The sequence below is a fragment of the Simochromis diagramma genome, unplaced genomic scaffold (genome assembly GCF_900408965.1).
Source record: "Simochromis diagramma unplaced genomic scaffold, fSimDia1.1 OVJJ01000481.1, whole genome shotgun sequence".
In the NCBI taxonomy this organism is placed as follows: Eukaryota; Metazoa; Chordata; class Actinopteri; order Cichliformes; family Cichlidae; genus Simochromis; species Simochromis diagramma.
In genome coordinates, this window is record NW_024386898.1 from 2788774 (window position 1) to 2811813 (window position 23040).

At 43.2% G+C, this 23040-nt stretch overlaps 1 protein-coding gene across 2 annotated transcripts; it reads left to right on the forward strand.

The window, feature by feature from the left end:
• Nucleotides 1-555: 555 nt before the first annotated feature.
• On the forward strand, nt 556-22157 carry smoc2 (SPARC related modular calcium binding 2). 2 transcript variants are annotated; one of them, XM_040034473.1, is made up of 13 exons: nt 556-1070; nt 6607-6769; nt 8669-8775; nt 8979-9078; nt 10401-10445; nt 12623-12703; nt 13444-13518; nt 15067-15253; nt 16282-16364; nt 20151-20250; nt 20492-20739; nt 21426-21460; nt 21607-22157. In XM_040034473.1, the coding sequence occupies exons 1-13, from the start codon at nt 996-998 to the stop codon at nt 21628-21630; spliced, it is 1323 nt and encodes a 440-aa protein (XP_039890407.1). In that variant the 5' UTR covers nt 556-995; the 3' UTR covers nt 21631-22157. The 2 variants fall into 2 exon arrangements, with proteins under 2 accessions (XP_039890407.1, XP_039890408.1); XM_040034474.1 differs by having other exon boundaries at nt 562-1070; nt 12656-12703.
• Nucleotides 22158-23040: the final 883 nt, after the last annotated feature.

Here is a 23040-nt window from a genome sequence, read left to right on the forward strand (position 1 = left end):
GTGGAGAATAAAATAAACTTGTGGAAAATGCAGTACGCGGAGTTCTGACAAACGCAAAGGTCAGAACTGACTGTGTAGAATTTCGAAATCCCCGACAACTATTTGACCATATGAAGTGTATCGAGCAGGCTGTGAAGACTATCATCTACCGTTAGGTGGCGTTATAGTCGTAATGGGACGCTCTGAAACGTTGCACTAGTGGCCGTGGACTCGGCGAATGGAGAGTTATTGGGAAGAAACTGCAAACTGATTCGTGCTCATACAGCATATAGTTACAAAGCTGAGAATGGTTTAATAGTTTGCCAAAATATCTGTTATTCTAGGCTCCCCTTGTTTTTTTAATCTGTATTGTGTGAAACTCAGGGGCTTGTCTAACTTTGTTTTGAGAATTGTATATAGCCGTATAATCAAAAAAATTGAATGTGATTGTGTATGCGTCCACCAGAACGAAAATGTATTTGCTGATCCACCTAGCAGACACTTTCTGACCCCTTCCTGTGTTTTCTCGTCACTGGGGTTGAGCATCCTCACACCACTTTCTTACGTGAAAGAAAAGAATACCTGACGTGTTTGACTACCAGCAGCTGACGGCGTAAGCTTACGCCTACCTGACTTACTAGGGGACCCGCCTGCATCCGATAAGGGATCTAGTCCACAGAATCAAGTGTAGCAGAAAAGGGGGTGTGGAGAAACGAAGTTGAGTTAAAGAGAGGGAGAAAGAGACACCGAGGGAGGGGAAAAGGTCAGGGACACGGGGGGGGTTTATCGGACTGCCAGAAATAAGGAGCGTGTCTACACAAACGGGCTGGCAGACGAAACCAAGGAAACGACGTGAAATACACCACCGACCCCCAGTGACTTCTTCGAAAGGACTGGTGCGGATTTTAAACAATTTTTGACTTCTCCCATAGACAGTTTTGCGCCTAGGTGAACTCCTGCCAACACGATTTTGGACCGTGCGTAATTTGGAGAGTATATTACCACGCTGCGTCAGGATGCGCATCTGTCCACTGCTGGTCTTCCTCTGTCTACAGTGCGCTGGAGGCGTTCAGAAGTTCTCCGCTCTCAAGGTATGAGGAGGCACTTAACTCCCAGAATGAATGTCATTCAATTTCATGAGTAAAAGTTGTTTTAAAGGGAAAGGATGTGCTTGTGCTTTCTATGAATAAAATTCCAAAATTCACAATCTGGAAAATATATTTTTTAATATAAAAGAAATAGTTCCTACGCACCCTTTTCTTAAAAGTCAAGCTTCTTGTGATCTATTTAGTCTAAGAATCTGAAATAATAAAATAGTCAATACCTATAATGACGCATTTGAAGTCAATTACTACTACACTCTGCCACATTCTTACACCGAAGTCTGAGTCTGAGGTTATCTCGCTCTAAAAGAAGTGGGCTGTATTGGTCGGATGTTTTATATGAGGCAGAAATCCATTTTAGAGCTCAAGAGAGCATCAACTAGAGCTGTGCACTGAGAAAATGGCTCTGTGTTTTTTGTCAGTCATGTAAACTGAGCGCCACAGCTTACAGAGTGTTGGCACAGCAAAGGCTACAGGTTTGTAAGCAGTTGGTGGGTGTGCAGCAGATCCTTTGCAGGTTTGGTTTTGCTGCTGTAACCTGCCTGCCAGCTTCTCGGCTCTGCTGCCTTTCTGTCTGGTTTGCTCCTGTTGTTCTAGTTGCTCTTCAGAGGCTGAGCTGCCGGGATCTTCTGCATTAAAGCACATGGCATTGTTTACAGCAGCATCCTCTCCATCTTACATTAAACTCTGACAGAAAGTGCATCTTCTGGGGAATTTCATGGCCATGATCAAGTGCAGGTACAGTGCTAAAGGACACTTAATAGAGAGTGGAATGTGCATTGTCAGAGGCTCCCCCTTTTGATTTAGAGGCTGATGTGACAGCCACCTCTCCCAGCACCAGTATTTATGGTTCTGGAGAAGATGCCTCGGTATCCAATTGGAAACAAATGGCCATGAGTTGTTAACCTTCAGGTGAAGGGTCGGAGATCCTTTCTGCCTGACGGCACTACAGAGTTGTGGAATGTGGGAGGAAGTGTTGTACTGAGCAGATGCTTCACTGAGTTGATACACACAAACACACACACAGACCAAGGCTACAGATAATTAGTGTGAGGAGCGTTTCTCTATTTGTGCCATGGTTGATACCATTTACTGTCATTTAATAGAAAGGTTACACAGGTGTAGCTGTGTTTGTGGTTGTTTGGATATGACACATTATCTGCTGTGCTCTGGAGACGTGTGTAAGAACGAGAAACTACTCTACTTTGTTGCGTGCCTCAGTTTAATTTTGTTTCATATTGTGTGCCGTACCTCCCAACACGGGCTAATCAGACTGTCTTTAGTGGAATAACACATGAAACTTTCTTTTACAAAGAAGGTTGCAAGTGATTAATGGCTTATTGTCTGACATATACAGGAGAGACCATTACTAGTTAAAAGAAAATGTCTTCATGTTATATTTTGTGCATATTTGAGGTCAGACAGGCAGTTAAATATATGAGATATTTGCCCAGGGTTATTCATGAGACCGATTTTTTCCATTGTTTATGGAAATATGAAATAGTGTGTGAGAAGATGAGGGCACACAGAATAGTGGCTGCCTCATTTTCAAATCTTTATGTAGAAATCTTGATCTAACACGGGCCCTGTTGCCCCCCAAGTGCTTTCCTAAAATTTTCCACCTGCTCAAAGAGGCGGGTTTCTTTATCACATGACTATCACTGGCCTTTTGCGACACCTCCTTTTCTTTTTAACATCTTTCAAAGCAATTAAATGCCTTTTTCCTTTGATTGAGTTAGTAGGCTGGTTAAAGGCTGACACTTTCTTCCCTTTCCACCATGCTGGAAACTAATGATTCCCTTTGCATCCTAGCATCCACACAGGAAACTCCCGGCAAGGGCATTTAACACGTTTGCCACAGCTCTCAGCTGGGGCCCCCATTGACCCTGTGAGGCTGTGGTGTGAGGGGCCTCTCAAGGCGCTGGAAGCAGGGGCCTCCCAGCCCAGAAGGCTCTTATCAGCCTACAATGCGCTCTCTGCTGGAGGTTCGCCTCCTCCATACCCCATTCAATCCCACAATGCCGTCGAGCCAGGGGGAGGTAATAGGATTTGATTTGTATGCTGGTTGATCTTAGAAAAAAAAAATTTCCCTTACACTCCACCCGCCTCGCCCTCTCTTGCCTGTCTCTTGTTCTTTTGCCAACCTCCTGTATTATTAGAGCAGATGCAAAAAGCATCTTCCAAGAGAGATCCCACAAAGAACAAAAGGAAAAAATCATGAGAGAGGCCAAATAAAGAGAAGGGCAAACAGAGAAAGTGAGCGCCAGATGTCTGCAAGTAGACGGGAGTGGGATTTGAGCAATAAATTGATTTGAGTCAAAATGCATGTTCAGACTTGCACGAGTCTCCTTTTATGATAATTCAGGGTGGAAGTCTGTGCCGCATGTAGCTGAAGCAGAGGCCATCCATCACTCTCCACCATGTTCCTGTGCAGGATGATGGTGTCGACTCAGAGAGGCTGGAATGAGACATCAGGGGAGTGTCGGGGCTCTGCCTCAGCCTCACCCATCCATCACCACAGGCAAAAAACACACAGAGATCTGTAGCAGAGAGCTAACTACAATTAGGTGGACACAGGAGGAAGAAGCCCTCAAAGCACCATTAGTCTCCAAAGTTTCTTCCTCTTCCTCACTTTCACGTCTTATTTTTTTGTACTTCCTTCAGTGTGGCCAACTTTGAAACGACTTAGAAATAAATACTCGGATGTCTGAAACTGAGTCTGGGTGGTTGATTTCATGGGTGGCTGATTTCATGATTTCAACTGTGTTTTTCCATGCTGCGTTCTTGGAGCTTCACTGTAAACTTGCTGGAGCTTGGCACTATGCTGTGTGTGCTGGAGAGCAGACTTCTAGCAGGATGCTGGGCCGCTGAATGACTCTGTTTGCGATGTCAGTCTGCTGGCTGGCAGGGGCTAATGCTGGTGTAGTGGCAGTACATTGGCTGTGGCAAGTGCTGGACAGTCACCACCAAGTGGGGTTGGATGCTCTAAGACACCATCAGTGTAGTAATTGGCTTCAGAACTGTCTGAATGTGAAGGGGGAGCTATGAGAGACTTTCGGTGTTGAATACGTATGCCCTCCTTACCTGTGTGTGAAGCTAGTAGCACTGGAGAGAAGAGGAACAGAAGGAAGGGAGGATTGTACTAATGGGACTCTGTCAGTTAAATGCAATGATGCAAATAATTCAAACAGCTGAGAGATGCAATGAGGGAGTAGGGGCAGGACATGTAAGATCTTGTGTTTATCAAGAGCGAGCCAAATACATAAGCAACCAAAAATAGAACCTCTTAAGTGTTTAGTTGAAGACAAAAAGTGCAGATGTTTGTTTCAAATTCAGTCTTGATTTCACTAATATTTTATGAACAGGAATCTCTGCACAGATCAATTAAATTCAGTTTCATTCATATAGCACCAAATAATAACAACCATCACCTCATGGTGGAGAGAAAACTCCAACAATCACACCAACACTCCATTAGCAAGCACTTGGCAACATTGGGAAGGAAAAACTCCTTTTCAGCAAGAAGAAATCTGCGGCAGAACCAGGCAGCCATCCGCCACAACTGGTTGGGGATAAGGGGAGGAAGACAAGACAAAAGACACGCTGTGGAAGAGTGCCAGAGATTGATAATAACTAACGATTAAATGCAAAGTGGTGTATAAACAGAGTTAGAAGATGTGAGAGAGGAGGAAATGTTCAATGCATCATTGGAAGCACCCAGGAGTCTAGCCCTAGAGCAGCATAACTAAGAAAGGGTTCAGGGTCACCAGATCCAGCCGTAACTATAGGATTTATCAAAAAGGAAAGTTTTAAGCCTGATCTTAAAAGTAGAAAGGGATCCAAAGTGGGAGCTTATTTGACAGAAGAGGGGCCTGAACGCTGAAGGTTCTGCCTCCCATTCTACTTTTAAATATCACAGCAAAGTGTTTTATATTGATCAGGTATCAATTAGAGAGAGCAAACATATAATGGATAATTTCCCCAGTTCTGCCTTAAAAGGATAACTGTTTGATGATTTGTGACATGTTATCACAGACAGTAAGAGTAAGACCTCTTGTTTATTTCAGAACAACAGACTATAAATGAATGTAGCCCCAGAAATCATCTCCTCTCCTCTCCTCTACATTGTGACACTATATAAAGCTTCTTGTCTTCCTCGTGACAGTTTTATACTTACCTTTCGAAAATTTTTGATTCATTCCAACACATTCATCTTCCCCCTCACAGCTCCTTCTTCTAGTGTGTTTGAACGGGCCTACCATCTCTGATCTACCCATTGGGAGATTTATGAGCATGGTTGACAGAGTGTATCTGTGTTACCCCCACCCCCCCCCCAACCCCCACCCTCCCTCCCACTGGCCCAGGGCAACTTTACCTTACCTGTTAACCCTCTTCCAGGTGCATGCAGCCCTGCAGCTCTGCCTGTCAGAATGCGGGGGGTGGGGAGGGGGAGTTGCCCCTCCTCCTCCTCCTCAGTATATTTGTAAGATGTCAGACACAACAAATTTTGTCTTTGGCATTACCACAGCCTTTTTAGCAAACGGTTTTTGCCACAGATTGATAAGTGGGAGTGGATGAAAGTTCCCACTTGTCTGTCTATCTGTCTGCCGTATAATAGATGACATGCAGAGATTTTTGGGGTGTTTGTGAATCTAGGAAAATTAGAACAAAACAACAGTGTCTCATATGTGCAATTATTTTTATTAAAAGAGGAGACAAAAGTTCACCGAGGTATTTCTCTGTGGATATGACTGACTGAAAGTGCACCTGCATCTGCATGAGTATCAAGTTTGTTTGTTTTTTGGGTTTTTTTCAGTCTGCCCAAAGTGAATGAATCATGCAAACTTTATGAAGCCGCTCACACTGTAGCAGCACAAAGCCCGCTGACATCTAGTTTATTCAGGTACCCATTCGCTGTCTTTTAATTCATTGTAGCCGTCACAGCTTGTTGCCAACCCCCACCTTTTCCACCACCACGGCCCCATTGTGTGGCCTGGCGAGGGAGTTTCATACCGTGGTGGCAGATACAATGGTGGCATTGACACAGGTGATCCGATGCGTTGAGCCTGGATTCTCCTGTCCTTGTTCCTCTTTTCATGGCTGAGTAAAACATCCTTAGCAGTGATTCCAGGTGAATACCTGTGCAGGTGTTGGCACAGACAAAGAAAAGAGGAAGTGTTAGTCAAGTCCTCTTTAGCCCTTTAGACAAAGACAAAGCACAGCTGCACCTTTGCAGATTTGCAGCAACACTGCCCCATCTTTGTGTCTGTGTCTTGTACAGATTATCAGTGTCTTCTTGCGCTTGATTTTTAATAATAGGCATTTTTTTTTTCTGTTGTAGCTTGTTTTCACAAAAATACATTTTGCTCCACCAGCGCCAGCTCCCAGCCTTCCTAAATTCCTCAAAACTCCTACCTGTTGGTGTGCAGATTAAAATGTTTTGGTGCAGAGTACACTTATTCCCAGAAATGGCTCATTTAGCAACTGATTTCTCTGCTTATCTCCTCCCTTCTCACTTGTGCAGTTCCTGCGGGTGGATCAGGATAAGGATTGCAACATGGAATGCAGCGGAGCTCCTCGCAAGCCCCTGTGCGCCTCCGATGGCAGGACCTTCACATCGCGCTGCGAGTACCTCCGAGCCAAGTGCCGCGACTCCCAGCTGGAGGTCAGCCGAGGGCCATGCAAAGGTCAGGTCATGAGTCACGCTTCATCGCCGCCTGATGCTCTCAAATGCACAGAGGGGGGTCACAGTAGAAACTTGTGGGTTAAATTCATTTCAGCATAATTGATTCTTTGAGTGGTGGGAGGACAAGTGGGTTTGACACTGTAGAAGTGGGGGCTTACTGCTGCCTGCGTGGTTTTATAATTTCACACCATTTGTGTGATGAGAGACGCATCATTAATTTGACAAATCATGAATTATTTTAATTACATGAGTGATTTCCTCATTTATGGAAATTGCAGAAATATCTTGACAAATCGTGACAAAGATTTCATCATCCTGGATGTAAAGCTTTATATATATGATAAGTTGAAGAGAGGGAAAGGGAAGGAGAGCCTGTGAGGTCAGGAAGCTCACAGACTCTCTCATTGTTAGTCGTTGAAGGAAGGAAGAAGAACCCATACACCCCAGTTCTTCAGCCCCTGAACCCTTTCACCCCTGCCCCACAGGCTCACTCTATACTGCTAGTTCATCGCTCTGTAGACTGGGGACAATGACCCATTCTTACCGCATTACATTAGACCTCTAATACAGGGAATGTGAGCAAAAAAGTTTGCTTAAAAAGAGGTGTCATATGATGGAAAAGCATTCCACAATTTTATGCCCGTGCTGGGTTTCCATGGCAACGTCTCTAAGCGGACATCTGGATGTGGCGGACAGTGCCGGGACGCAGAATAGAGGATTCCAGCCAGGAAGCTGAAAGGCACGAGGGTCCATGAAAGTCGTATTGTATGCGTCAATAACATCGGGTCTATAAGAGTTTGGACCCCCCTACTGCTTCTGGATAGGGGGGGGGGGGGCGGAGTATAGACACAGCAACAGCACCCGAAATAAACCGGAGGTCTCGCCTTGCCTAAAAGCACAGAGATGGGATTGTGCAGATGGTGAGAGTGGCACCACATTTGTTTTCTATCACTGTGCTAGGATGATTCAAGTGTCCTGTCATTTTTTCCAGTCAGCTTTTTGGTCAGAGCCCCCTGGAGAAGGATGATGGTTTTGGGGTTTTCCACTGCAGCTAACTTTAGAGCTCCTCAATTCACTGTTTTCCTCCCTCCAGAGCATCCAGCATCTTGCCTGCTCTCCTCACCAGTCAGCAAAACGCACACACACAAAGGGTGCACACTAGAGTAAGAGAAAGCAGTGCACATCCCACCTCACATGGCTAATCTACCTAGAAGCCATGCTGGCAACAAGACTGCCATCAAACTGGTGAATGTTTTTAAACTTGGCATTAATTATTGTTTCAGTGCGATTTGAAGCCCATCCAGCACTTTGCAGTAGCTACTGCATTACACTGAGTTACCATCAGACTCATTTGTACAGCTGCTGCTGCTGGCCAGGTGAGATAAAGCAGCTTTGGAAGACTGGTTTAAGGGATGTGCAAAAACTGGAGGCACACCTGGATGAAAAGTTGCTGAGTTTGAGGGGACAACCTTGGCTGAACCTCTCAGACGGTCGAGGTTTTTAGAGGAGAGTGAGGCAGACTCAGACATTAAGGAAGGGTCAGGTTTTCCCCGTGCATCAGCCCTTTTCTTGGGTGACTGGAATGTTCTTACAAGAGCAGCATGAGCTGTCTCGCTCAGTAATGGCTTTACCACCAGGCGGTGTGCAGGCTTGCCTGACTTGTCCTAATAAGAGTGGGGGTGTTGGTTCTATTCCCAGCCACACAAGTATCTGCTGCTTCCGAAATGTCTTGAATTGTTTCCCCCTCCGTCGCTGCTCTCTCCCTGCATGTTTCTTCTATTCTTCATCGTCTGTAAAATTCGACATCTTCTTCTGACTTTTTAAGTATGTTGCTTACATAGTTGTGGACCATAAGAAAATAGCGTGTCTAGTGATTTTGCTGATTTGTGATGCTCCTCAGATACATCCAGATGTGTAGCAGAGAAGAAGTACACAGAGCAGCAGGCCAAGAAGCTCTTCCCACAGGTCTTTGTGCCTGTTTGCAACCCTGATGGCACGTACAGCGAGGTAACGAACAACACTCTATGAATTATATTAACTTTACTGCACAAGCCAAAGCTAACAACCATACCAACAGTCAACATTTTTCTAAAAATTCTCATTTGTTCCGCACAAATAAAACTCTTCTTTCATTTCATTTGATTCTAACATGATGGGTTTCCAAATGCAGCTTGTACTGACTCTGTGTGTGTATGCTGTTTTGATTGCAGGTTCAGTGCCATAGCTACACTGGATACTGCTGGTGTGTTACCCCCAATGGCCGGCCAATCAGTGGCTCAGCAGTGGCCAATAAGAAACCTCGATGCCAAGGTCAGTAAAACCCAAGTCTTTTCAGATTTGCAGTTCTCAGCTCTTGGCATCTAATTTTGTAATATGCTTGACGTATGGCACTTGGTTTCAGTAATTCAGTGTAGCAATGATGATAAATCAAAGTCAGCACAGCATAAAATGGCATTTTATGTTTGTGTGGGGGTGTAGCATTCAGTCCTGTGGGAAAGCGGTCAGCGAGTGGACTGACGGCCAGAGGGTTCGAGGGCCATACGAGGACTGAGTGTTGCTCAAGGCATGGGGCGTTAGTAAAAATAAGCCTGGCAGAAAATCTGTGCTGCAGAATTGAGAAACGAAGTTCAGCTGCGAGGAATGTAAATGTCACTGGAGGGTAGCATCTGCCAAACACTATGAACACTGCTGTTAGCTCTTTACAGATGTTGGATGTGGTTTATCCTCTTGAGATTCATCACAGGATGTAAAACTCTTACCCACCATTGTACTCTATACTCTTTGGTTAACTTACCTTCACTGTCTACACACAGACTATACATTGGTCTATTTTCATTTATAAATCAATAACTGAATTGCCACCAGTGTATCTAACTTCCTGTATGTCACCTAAACAGAGTAAATACAGCCTCCGCTCACAAGCCTTTATTACATTCACTGTTCCTTCACCACATACAGAACTTGGGAAAAAGGCATTTTCTTACAATGCTCCTTATACTTGGAGCAAATTGCAACAGGATTTGAAGCTGTGCAGTTTAACTGAACTCAAGGAATTTAAACAAATTCTAAGGACAAAGGAGAAAAGATTACTGGATGACCGTTCCTGTTCATGATGTGTTATTGTTACTGTCTTTTTAGTTTTAGTTGTATTTTTCCAGTTAGCTGATTATATGACGTGTATGTTTTAACATATTTAGAACAGGTCAGTCTTGAAGATGACACACTGTCTCTCCCATTGTATAAATAAAGGTGAAATTTAAAAATATCAAATCCCTTTGCATCTAAGGGGCTGCCTTGTAGTTTGTTGCTGTCTCAATAGTAAGAAGCCTGTAGAAGTAATATTTGCAGCAGCAGTGTTTCTGCTGCATTTGGCAGGGTTAGGGTTAGGGTATGGGGGTAAGCTGATATGAAGCCTAAATATTTCATAAAACACATTCCAGCTGACTTGCAGCGTGTTACTTTTAAATTAGGTGGCTTTAATAAAAGTGGGTAGGGGGTTAAGAGTTACCATGTGTCAGCCTATTTTATTCTTAAAGCGTGCCAAAGATTTCCAATCTGTTGTCTCTGTCAAAAAGGGAAAATCAGCAGCACGGTTGTGAATGTTTAATTAATTTGAGCCTTTTGCTTTTCAGGATCAAAGCAGGAGAAGACAACTACAAGAGAGCCTGGTAAATCAGGTGAGAATTCAAGAAAAGTTCCCCCTCATAGGCACGCTGGCTCCTTGGCGATGCATGTTTGCTTTTGTGTTTGTTCGTGTGCATGTATGTACCTATCAACGCTGGCACTGAGAATGTGTGTGTGTGTTCCTTTGTATCTGTCTATTTGTCTTCATCTTTGTCAGAGATGTTCAAGACGGGTCGCCTGTTTAGGCTTGCCTCACTAATATTTTGTCAATTCATGAACGTTCGAGCTGCCTGAAGGCTGATATAAAAGCAGTCTTGAGTTAAGAGTGTGTGATAAACTTTGCACACCACTGGCAGCTTTGGTGCCTATAACTTGCTTGTTGTCTTTACCAGGCAAGCAGCAGGAGCAAGACCGGAGGACCGCTGACTTATCTTAAGTTCTCCTTCACTAACCTCTCTCCATTTTGGTTCCTTTTTCAGCCACAGTGTCATAAGATACAGCGAAATGTTCACACTCAAGTCTACTTTTTCTGTGTCTCTCATCAAGCATCTTCCCTCTTCCAGATATAGAACCACTAAGCTTCCCTGTGACTGCGCTCCAAAATTTGTATAGCTTTCTCATCTCTTAAGAGACAATTTGTTTAACTGCTGTGATTTGACTCACAAAGAGTCCAATTTGGGTTCATTCAGATTGACTCGTTATGTGATTGTATGTGACAGTGCATGGTTGCATGAGAGAGAGAGAGAGAGAAAGTGTGTGCACATCCACTTGTGTTTGTCACATGGGTTATTCCTGTCAGTGTGACATTCATGTCTGTGCCTCTCTCTCGCTCTGTCTCTCTCTCTCTCTCTGTGTAAACAGTCTTGGGTATAGCGTCTGTCTGAACCCAGCCAAGTCATTACGCATAGATCAAGTGGGAATGCAAAATTTGAGAGAGGAGGTGGGATTGTGGGAGAAGGAAAGAGGGAGGAAAAGAGGTGGAGGGGTTGGTTGTGGTTCAATCTGAACTGGTTGGATAAACAGGGTGGTGAAAAGCAGAATAAACTGTAGGTTTGTGGTGTGCCAGCGCTCAAAATAGCAGTGATTGCATCAATATTTTGATTCAGCAAAAGCCCATCAGTAAAAAAAAATAAAGAAAAAAGAAGCCATTTCACAGCTGCCTTTGCAGCATTTCTTAAAGTAGGAAGAGATGTGCACTTAGCATTTTGCAATAAAGCCATTTCTGTTACTTGACTTAACAAATTCACATGCTGGAATCATATGCAGCTGACGACTGACAAACAGCAGTAAAACTAATGCCATATGACCACAAATAGCACGGGGGTTTCCTGGCACATGCTTAAAGAGGTGTTACAGTCATGTAAAAGGCCACAAAGTAAAGATAGGCCATTAGTGGTTTATCATAAATCCAAATCATAAATGCACTTTTTGAAATGGCATTTCCATCCTTGAAGTGAGCAGAGTAATAACACGTCTGCCTCAGTTATTTACACTGCACACAGACTCTACGTATTTTTATCCACCTTACGTGTTTGAGGAGATGAATGGCTGCCATAACTGTATTTGACTTTGCCATGGAAAGTCATTGTTAAAGAAAATGTATTTGAGCCTAATCCCTGTTTGTGGAGCCAACCATTAGAGATTCTCTGACTCATACATTAATGGGGCTTTACTTCAAGCAGGAGGAGTGACCAGTTCTGAGGTTAACCACACCTACAGCCATGGTTTCACCCGGAGCGCTCCAAAACCTCCATCGCTGTCTCTCACCACAAATCAAACAAACGGAGACCAAACAAACATACTCAGTTCTCCCGCTGTTAATTGGTTCATCTGAAACTTGGCTACTGCATTTTAACCCTCTTCTGCGCCGCCGCCACCTACGCACAGCTTTCCTAATCCAAGTGCAGGAAATGAAAGATTGAAGAAGAACATCAGGGACAATCAGTCCTAATTCTCTCCTAATTTACTATAATTGATCAAAATCTGTCCTCTGTAGCACTGTGATCTCCCTCCGTTGCATGACGTGATACCATTGGAATATGTGACCACTACATTCCTAGCTTTCCTTTTCTCATATTGCAAGTCACATCTTTCCGTTTTCAGCACACGTGCAGCCTCTCTTGGTCATTTTTCATCCCTCTAACTCTGCTTCCATCCTTCTTGACCGGGCAATGTGCAAATCTCACATAGTTCAAGTGTTCTCTAATCTAGCGTACTCTCGTAATTGTAGTCTCCTTGCAAATATTCTCCATTCTAAATGCAGATGACACCGACCTAGTGATCGATCCTCAGCCTCCCGAACACGAAGAAGGTGAGCTGTTATTCGTCAGACTGTGAGTAAAAAATGTTTGGTCCTGTGCCTGTGTTTACTGACATACCGCTGACTGACTCAAAAGAAAAAAACCCTTAAATGGGCAGAAGAGCCTGCCCGAGTCAGTTACAGCCCCATGCTCCAAAAAGGTCACTGTGGAAAACGTTATAGTAAAACACTGTTTTGTAATGATGAGATATGATGAAAATTTTTTCCTTGTGTATTGTATACAGCAAGTGAAGCATATTTAATTCTAAAGCATAGTCCAACTGTAGCATAAGAAAATGAGTCATTAAATCAGTATTATCGAAATCTGCCAGAAATATTGAACTTGTCAGTTAAATAACCAGCAGCTATGCAGTAGCAGGAGGATGTGGTACTTATATATGTAGAAAAGTTGCTTCCCACGTTTTACTTCAAAGATAATGAATGGAAATCTGCTGCATTTGAGCACTTTTATAACTAGTTTATATATTTTTTGAGCAAAGTAGCGTTTTACGGCGTCACGCTAATGCGATCATTTGATAAATAATAGATTCTAGCCTACCCACCCATCTTTTGATGCTATAACTCTGGTCGCAGCTTTCATATGCAATTTATTATCCGCATCCACTGCAGCAGTTTGAGATATGATAACCTTCATGTGCATTATACAGGCTGTGAGTTTTGGTTTGCTTCAGATGATTTACGAGCATGTGTTTGACTGAAGCTAATGAAGCTGCCTTGGTGATTTCTTTCAGATAGCAATTCCCAGTACCCCACTCTGTGGACGGAGCAGGTTCGCAGCCGACAGAACAATAGAACCAGAGCACCATGTGAGTTTTCAAAGGCCGCTTTTTACTTAATGATGGCGAGCGGGTGTTTGCAAACCTCAACTGAAAGCCCGCTGTGTTTTTCCAGCTTGTGTGAGCAATCGTGGTTTGAGGCTGTTCCTGTCTTTTAAGGACAGATGGCGGGTTGTGAAACCAATACATCTTGGTGTCGGAGTGCGTCAGGCTTTGAGGATCTGCTTCTCTGTGGTTCTTCTCATTGCAGCGTTCCTGTAAATATCCTCACATGGCACGGGCAGATGATTTTCTGTCAGTCGGCTTGGTCAATCCTGCTCTCTTTTTACAAACACGCGCGTTAAGCTCAGTTGTCTCCGAAATGTGCAGCTTTTCGTACCAAACAATAGTATTTTAGGCTGGCCTAGAGACAAGAAACTTCTGTGCATGTGTGCATTTCTGTGTGAATCCCATTATCATAATTTACAACCAATAAAAAGCTTGAGAAATGCAGCATTGATGGTTTTGATTACCACATGCTCTTTGGGGTATTGGGGTGAAAAAAAAAACCCCCACCCGCTCCAACAAAGAGAGCCCATACGGAACAACTGGAGCGAAGAAAGTTGGTTGAGAAAGTGGGGAGGCATTTCATTTGGTCTCTTTTGTGTGGGTAAAGATCTCTAATGAAAATAAACAAAGAAAAGGGATATCCATAATCCTGCAGAAGCCTGCGAGCCTTGAGGCAAGCACCGAAAAGAGGAAGAGATAAAAATCCCTCATGGCCAGAAGAGCTCTCCTTCCATTCCTCTGTTTAATGCGGCTGCTGTGCAGGGAAAAAAAAAGTCTGATTAGATCCTGGTGAGGCTCAGTAAAAACCCATCAAGCCACTTCATTTTCTGTATGTATGGATAAAAGACAGGAACGTGCACTTTTTCAGGGGAATTCTGAACATATAAACATATAGGTCTGTGGTACTTTACAGTATCCTGCAGCTATGTGTCGGTCTGTGTGGGTGTTTGACAGCATAGCCCCAACTGACCACTGTGCTGCCTTTGTCCTGTCTATTTCTCTCGCTGTCACACACATCCACAAAGGGCAGTTGAGTGTCCAAATATTTACTTAACTTGGGGCACGGGGAGCCCGTGCTTAGTCATTAGCCCGTTAATGTCCGTAAACAGTGCCATGGGGGGCTGATATAGCAGTCTACACACCCTGTCTCCGAGCGCTCGTCCTCCACCGCTTTGTCTTCCTCCTCCTCCTCCTGCTCCTCGGGGATTTGCAGCAATGGTTAGAATGGAATGAGAGAGCAGCTGCATGCGTTTTGCTTTTATACAGAAATTAATTCAACCATAATGCACGTTGTATAATTCCAAATGTGGTTGCCAGATCTGGTTAGGACTAAGTCCAAATTTAAACTTCAAACATACCCTCTTGTTCATATCAAATGTGCCTCTCTGGAGTGAGTGTTTGCCAAGTCACACAACCCAGACCATCAAAACAAAAGCTCAGGTTATAGACCACATGCATGTGTGCTTACGTTCTTGTGACCAATACGCTAATACCTTTGCTGATTCCTATATAACCTCTGATCTTTCCCAGCCTCGTCATGTGACCAGGAGAAGCTTTCTGCCCAAGAAGAGGCAAGGCAGCACAAGAACGACGCTGTATTTGTACCAGACTGTGCCCAAGGAGGACTTTACAAGCCTGTCCAATGCCACCCCTCTACTGGCTACTGCTGGTGTGTGCTTGTGGATACTGGACGGCCCATACCTGGGACCTCTACAAGGTGGGCAAAATATCACCTACAAAAAAAACAACGTGGTATACAGATATTTGCACCTTTATGTGTGGTACTTAATTACCCTGTTCAAATATCCTTGGCATTTATTGCCTTGTTCTGTGTGGGAAACAAACTAGAAAGTTGCTACACAAAGCAGGTAAGTGATCATTAGCCAAGCTTAACAGAGCAGAGAGGTCACAAGAAAGAGAATCTGCTCAACTAGATGACCTTGCATTTTGCCCTTTGGCAAGCATCTTCTGCATTAAATGTTCTAAAACTAGATTTGGAATTATCTTACAACAGGTCTTAATATCTGCAGGCTCTCAACCCTGCAAACTTTGAAAATACTGAAAAGAAGCTCTTAGAAAAAAAATAAATTTCAGAGATTAAAAACAGGTTTTCTATCAGGGATTTGTAAAACTGCATAAATGTCAGACTTGTGAGATTGCACGTCTAAGAACACACATGGACATCTCCATTGCTGATGGCGCAGAGTGTCTCGGTGGTCTGGTGAGTGGCAGGTCATAGGTCAGTGAGCCTGGCAGACTGGAGAACTGGTACACTCTTATTGAGCAGCATGGCTGGGTATCAAATTAACAAGGCTCCAGGCAGAGTGCCAGACAGCACATTAGCACGCATATGGAAGCATGGATTTTCTTTATTGTCCCAGGCCAGCTTTTGGCCCACTTGCACAGCAGCAATCTGGGCTCTGCGACGGAGACTGTGAAAGCTTCCTTGTGTCCCACGCTCCCTGTCTCCCACACTTCTATCTCCCTTCCCATTTCTATCCTCATACCAGTTCCAAATCCTTCCCCTCTTATTGGATGTGTTTCACAGCCCCTGGATTTGCCACAAAACAGTTATTTCTATCCCTAAGATTTAACTGCAATGGGTAATTGGAAAGCATGGGAGTCCTCTCTGACTTTACAGTAAAGATAGTTTCACTGTTATTGACAGTCCCTTTCACCCATTTCCCTTGATTGAACAGATTTTGTATTTATTTATTTTTTTACGTGGTGCATTTTCTGTCACAGGTATGAACAGCCAAAATGTGATGGCAATGCTAGGGCCCACCCAGCTAAACCTAAGGACCATTATAAAAGCAGACATCTCCAAGGTAAGTTTTTCAAAACTGAACTCGGTCTCTGTTTTTTCTTTGTGTCCAGACCACACGGGGATGTTCCTCTGCAGCCTTCCTCTAACTGCTGCCTCGTTTCCAAAGTTGTGATAACAGTGCAACTATGCGTGTGTGTAAAACCATCATTAGTGCTGTTGGTCAAAGAAACGCTTGTTAAAGAGTTGAGGATTGCCAGACCCTGCCCTTCGTTGGTCAATAAGCAGGGAGATAGGGACAGATTGGGGGAGAATTCATCTTCGAGTGACATGGAAGCTGGAGCATAGTGGGATGAAAGCAAAGAGGTGAAACAGCAGGGAGGTGAGTGATAATGGATAATTGGATGCCAGAGATAGGTGGTGATCATGGGATTGATAACAGTGTAGATAACTATATTGAGGGCAGAAGATCACTTTGGGGGTGGAGGTCATGTAGCGGACTTAATTACAGGTGAAACTCTGCTGGTGCTGGGTGCATATAGTATGTGAATGTTACTTACAAACATATAGGGCTAAATATTAATTAAATTACTGCATATTTCATTATTTTTAGGCATATTTAGAAAACAAACTACTTGCCAATACATTACTGGGCCTAAGCACTGAGGGGTTTTTAAGATGTTTTTCAGAGTTAAATTAGCTAATGTGTTACATTATCCTATCATTCACTGTTTTTACACACAAGCACACACATATGCGCACAAAAAAAGTTGTTCATTCATGTTCCGTAGGCTAAAACATTTGGCTAATTTATTGCTATATGTAGACAAAGTTAAAACATGATTTGGTGCTGCCTCACTTTCTCTTCATGCTGGAAGTAGGACTTGAACTAACAACTTTCTGCTGGAGACGCTAAACAGAATCAGGTCTCGGTAACCTGCCAAAAGTATCTGACTTACATGTGTCACTTTGGAAGGAAAATGCAGCTGCAGGACTCTTTTCAAGGAGACTTCTGCCGTGGTTAGTAAAATTTGGAAAACTGTCTCATGTCCAGTTTTCCTAAAGCAAGGGAGATATTACATTAAAAATAAGTCAAGTTGTAGTTAAAGTTGTTGTATGCACGTGGATCTTAAAATGATCTTCTTGCTCTGTGATGAAACTCACATTCAAAACCACACTGAGATGACTAAACCATTTTTAAAGATGCGCCAGCTTTCATTCGGCTGCACTCGCTTTTTTTACTCATCACGTAACTGCACAACTTGTACCTCTCATTAAGCCAAAGATAGGTGAAGTAGAGATACAGCGTTCAACTGCTGCCTACAACCAAATCACAGTTTAAAGATGAATGGTGCTTGGCTAATTTGCAATTTTTTTTGGTGGTTTAGTAAACATGTTAATAGTCCAGCAGCATGTGAACAGAGCCACCACTGTTCCAGTCCTCTCCACAACTGTTTATGTAAGAGTGCGCCAGGCCAGAGCTGAGCTCTCTTGCTCGCAGGTGCTGCGTTTAGCAGGAGAGCAGCACTCTGTCTCTGCTCAAGCATCAATGATTCTTGTACAGTTAATATAAAACAGAGGGACATAGACAGACATAAATGGTTGGTAGACCACCAAATGCTATTCATTTTTTGCTTTCCAGAAAGTATGCGGAGGCAATGGGGGTAAAAAAAAAAAGAAGAAAAAGCAGCGACGCTATCCCGTGAGAAAGACCCTAAGACTGAAACATTATGTCTCTGCATGTGTTAAGCTGCACAGACCGAATTTTAAACCTGTCAAAAAAAAATCTGCACCTGATCAGTCAGTATGCTCATACAGTAAAAAAAAAAAAGAAGAAGAAGAAGAAGAAAAAAACGTAGCATCTTGTTTTCTTTATGAGCAATTGCGTCAATGGCTGTAAACCGTGTTACTGTACGATCCAGGTATAATTATAAACGTTGCCTTCACATTGCTGCAACCCATTTGCTGTTGAAGAGCTGGTGTTGAGAGGTTTATGGGGCGAGACTTGAGAAAGGCCCAGGAAGAGCCAGGAAAGTAAAGCTGAGTATTTGGCTAACTCTATCCCCGCAGCAGGCTCATGGGACAGCACTGGGGCAGGCGCTGGGAGCTGCGGCCGCGAGTGCTGACAGGGCTCAGCCCCATGTGGCTCCGTACAAAAACACTGCTCCTTACTGACAGTAACGCACAGGCACACACATGTAAACACGCACTTACACGCCAACTTTTTACAGGCCGCAGATATATGGAGGCTTGTGAATGGTGGTGCAGCTCTTTGCGTTTCAAAAAGAAAAAACATTGAAATCATGAAGGCTTTCTCAACCTGATTCTGTCCTGCAGCTGTCAAACTTTGGTATTACATAATTATAATTATTATGGAATAAGACAGCAACCGTGTACTGTTGCAGCCTTGAAATGGACGGAAAATGGCCAGACACAATTTCCCTCAAATGACAGCAGGCACATTCGTGTCCTTCCCTTCAGCTAAACAGTGTCCAGACATACAGAAGCCGATCTGTCCCACCCCCACAGTGAAAGCATTGCTGCTAAGAGGAAACGACTGAAACATTACATGATGGCTTCCCTCCCTGAATGAATTGCAGACGTGCTAAGATTCCTGCAGCATTACAGAGAGCGCCGGTGCTCTCCATGAAAAACACTGAGCCTCAAACAAGTCTCACTGCATCCCACGAACCTCTCTTCATTTAGAAGCCAGATAAAAAAAACACTTTGCCTTCTGAGGGTGCAATTATTTGACTGTCTAGACTAATTTACCACAAGAAGGTCCACAAGGCACCATTTTGGCTATTATCAGGTGGGTCAGATATTTTACTGGGCAAGAGCCAGGGAGGGCCTACTAAAAGTTAAGTACAAGTCTGTTTAACGTGTAAAGGAGACCGCGGAAGAGTTTGGATGTGACTTTTTAAAACCTTGGTCTCGGTACAAGCTGCTAAAGCCCTGAAAGGTGAAGCAGAGGCTGGATGTTTATGCCGATGCTGGTCGCCACCTGTTAGAGATGCAAAGCATGCTATTATCTCCAACACAGGAGAATCGGGCCCCGCAGGCCTGGGCCATAAAAAAAAGCAGAAAACTATGGACAATTTCTTCTTCTCCAACGGCGCAGGGAAACAAGATTGTGAGAAAGGAGAAAAGAGCTGGAATCCCTCAGGTCTCTGTAGCCTTCAGCTCTAAAGGAATAACTTTGGTCTCCTCACCCTTAAAATGGGCTCACAGACAATTACTGTCATTAGGGTCATTCACCCAGTGTTGTTCTTCATTTTAATTTTTTCCCATCAGTCTGCATGCAATAATGCTTTACTGTTAGTTTTTACTGGGTGGATAATGACACATTTCACCCTATAGGTTCATGGTCTGATTATATTGCCATTCTCTGTCAGTCATTTATAGAGTAACCCCGCCACACGTTGAACATCGCGTTCTAAATTTTGTCTGTTGCTCTCTGCTTGGATATCTTTAAAGCAAACACCTCAGTAATTAGTAAAATCTTGTTAATAGTAACAGGTATGCCTATACCTGTGGAAAGAAAAAACACTGCACAATGATTGGCAGGTTTCCTCCACTCCTCCACAGGAGGGGAGCTCTGATTCTTTATTGGAGCAACTGCGAGTGTCCTGGGTTTCTTTTCTCTTTTTATGTGACGTCTACATTAAAACTACGCCGGCTGTTACATGACATCCCTCCCCAGACATTTATTGGGCCACCTATGATGAGAGCATTTAACATTGTTGCAAAGCTTTTTTTGCAAGAGAATCTCTTTGTCTGCATACTCGCTTTCATACAAGGGCATAATTCCTGCTTTCACACATCCATGTATCTGTGGTTGATTTTCCAGGCTGTCCCGGGGCTAAGAAAACAGAGTTCCTGACAAGTGTTCTTGACGCGCTGTCGACAGACATGGTGCACGCTGTCACAGATCCAGCATCTGCGGGAAGGTATGACATTTCAAAGTGTGTATATTCATGCTATGGTTAGTTATGGATCAGTGGGTTCAATCATTCACCACAAACACATAAATGTATGCCACTCACCAATTTTGAGTGCACTGAAAAGTGGGAAAAGCTTTTTTTCCCCTCTGAAAGCGAGCGACTGCATTTCACTGAGTTGTTTTTTTAGTTGCTGCATAAAGAGAGATGTGATTACTGGCTGATAATCTGATTTGTACCTGACCTTTAGGGTGGCTGAGCCAGACCCCAGTCACACCCTGGAGGAGAGGGTTGTCCACTGGTATTTCAGTCAGCTGGACAAAAACTCCAGTGGGGACATTGGAAAGAAGGAGATCAAGCCTTTCAAACGCTTCCTGCGCAAGAAGTCCAAGCCAAAGAAGTGTGTTAAGAAGTTCGTGGAGTACTGCGACATCAGCAATGACAAAGCACTGTCTCTGCAGGAGCTCATGGGCTGCCTTGGGGTGACCAAGGAAGAAGGTTAGATGAATGTAAACTAATCACCCTGAATTTTTTTAAACCTCTCCTCCAAACGTTATTGCCCAGTAATGGGGCAACGAGGCACCAGAAAGATTTTGGGTTCATCCATATGACAAAGTGATGCACAAAGGGCAGTTATAATCACATTTCAAAAACAAAAATCCAACAGCAACATGTGACCTACGCCAAGTGATGACATAAAGCGGGGTGGGCAATTCCAGGCCTCGAGGGCCTGCAGGTTTTAGATATGTCATTGATCCAACGCAGCTGATTCAAATGGCTAAATGACCTCTCCAACATGTCCTGAAGTTCTCCAGAGGCTTGGTAATGAACTAATCATGTGATTCAGGTGTGCTGACCCAGAGTGATATCTAAAACATGCGGGACACTGGCCCTCGAGGCCCGGAGTTGCCCACCCCTGAAAAGAGTAAGCTAAGTTGTCTAATTAGCACTTGAATGGCATAATATAATGTTTTACAGCACGCTGTACCAGAGTCAGCTGGAAAACAATAGTTTTTAACCAACTAAAAACATTTAAGTGATAATTAGCCAGCTAGCACCTAGCTACAGTACTTGCAAATAACAGAATCCACTAACAGCAGTGCTTAATTACACAGCACAATTATACTCTGCAAAAGTTTCTCCATAATACTTCAAATTCATGTCACGTTTCTTTTATCCTAAAGGGTCCATACCAGGAGAAGGCTTAGCCAGTAAACTAGTAAGTACACTCTTCCTTCATTGCATATTTCCAGCCTAACTGAAATGTTATTGTCTCCGGTAGTGTTGACTGAAGCAGTCCTTAAAATGTGTATTTCTGAAAAAGGGGCACATTAAAATGAAGTAACTTCAATTTCCTCTTCCTAGAATCCCTCAAAGAAGCAAGGCTAAGCCCTACAACAGTGATTTCCCCTCTCATCTGGAGAATCCGCCCTCACCAATCGGCAAATGGAAACCATAGTATTTGCACTTTGTACTTTAAAAAAAAAAAAATGTAAATTCACTTTGTAGAAATGAGGTATTTAAACAGACTGCTGAATCTGTGAATTATGTAGTTAGCTTTTTATGTCCTGACAAAACAAAAAATATTTAACACATACAATGTATGTGTCCTTTTGTGTCTAAAAAGTGTACTTTTGAAAGTTGTCTAAGTTTTCATGTTTGATGTTACATTTTTGTGCCCATTTCTCCCCAGTTTACTTTTCTTCTTGTATTAATGATATCGAGGTGTTTATACTGATCGTTTCCTACACAGCTACAATAACCTTACCATCTCTCATGTACTGACCTATTTCATCTTTTCCTGTACTTTGTAAAGCAGTTTGCAAGAATGTTTGGAAGATGCATCATAAACAACATTCTACATGTTCGCATATATTCATGATTACTAGAAATAAAGAACTCTTTTATATATTTTGCTCCTTGTGTCTGCTTAATGTGTCAAAGAGGAGGAATCAGGTCGGCGACTTTCTTTGGATCCAATTAGTCTTCTGTATTTTCCCTCGTTATATAAATCTTGTAATGTCTTTGCCATTTTGTCTTTTCTTGCTGTGTCTTTAATAAAACACCTTGTTGACACAGTGTTTAAGAGCCAAGTATTAGTCATACATAGCAGAGGTCGTGTATCATCCCATTTAAAGACAGTTTTCCAATTCCCCTAAGGCAACGTTGGAGAATTGGAAAAAAATAGATGGTACTGTTTTACAGTTTTGTCATATTGACTGAAGACAGATAAATAGACTATTCTCAGCTCTGTACAGTATGAGTGCCCATTAGAAGGGCATTATATGAGCTTCTGTTTGTGTGCACGCGCATGTATGGTTGATTATGGTATAGTTAAATGTAAACCCAAAGAGTCAAAATAAAGTTTCAATAGATTCTTTGTTAAGAAACAGCTCTCAGCTCAGAGCAGCCGTGACACTTTACACTACTGTACATTGTTCCTGCCTGATTATTTATTATGTTGAGGCTAAGTGGTAAGCTGTGGCTTTTCACACATACAATCCTCTATAGGGCTCAGCGGCTGACCTCAGGCTGACCTGCTCACTCAGGCTTATCCTCTAATTTATGATTAGCACATTGCTCTCCTTTCTTTGATATAATCCAACCCAATGGTCTGGTTTTAACACCACAGGGGAACCAGAGGAGAGATTATAACCGATGGTGGATTAGCTATAGATAACCTACGGCCTTTTTAAGTCCCCTCTCCATCCACAGCAAAGGAAAAGTTATATCTGAAGCAACAGGCCTAAAGTAGTAAGGATATTTAGATTTCTGTTTCCCAGAAACAAAGTATCCAAC

Excerpts from the sequence above, each read along its gene's own strand:
- smoc2 (XM_040034473.1), top strand. The coding sequence starts at position 996 with ATGCGCATCTGTCCACTGCTGGTCTTCCTCTGTCTACAGTGCGCTGGA. Across the intron at positions 9,079-10,400 it reads TAAGAAACCTCGATGCCAAG|GATCAAAGCAGGAGAAGACA; the intron begins GTCAGTAAAACC and ends TTTGCTTTTCAG. Across the intron at positions 13,519-15,066 it reads CAATAGAACCAGAGCACCAT|CCTCGTCATGTGACCAGGAG; the intron begins GTGAGTTTTCAA and ends GATCTTTCCCAG.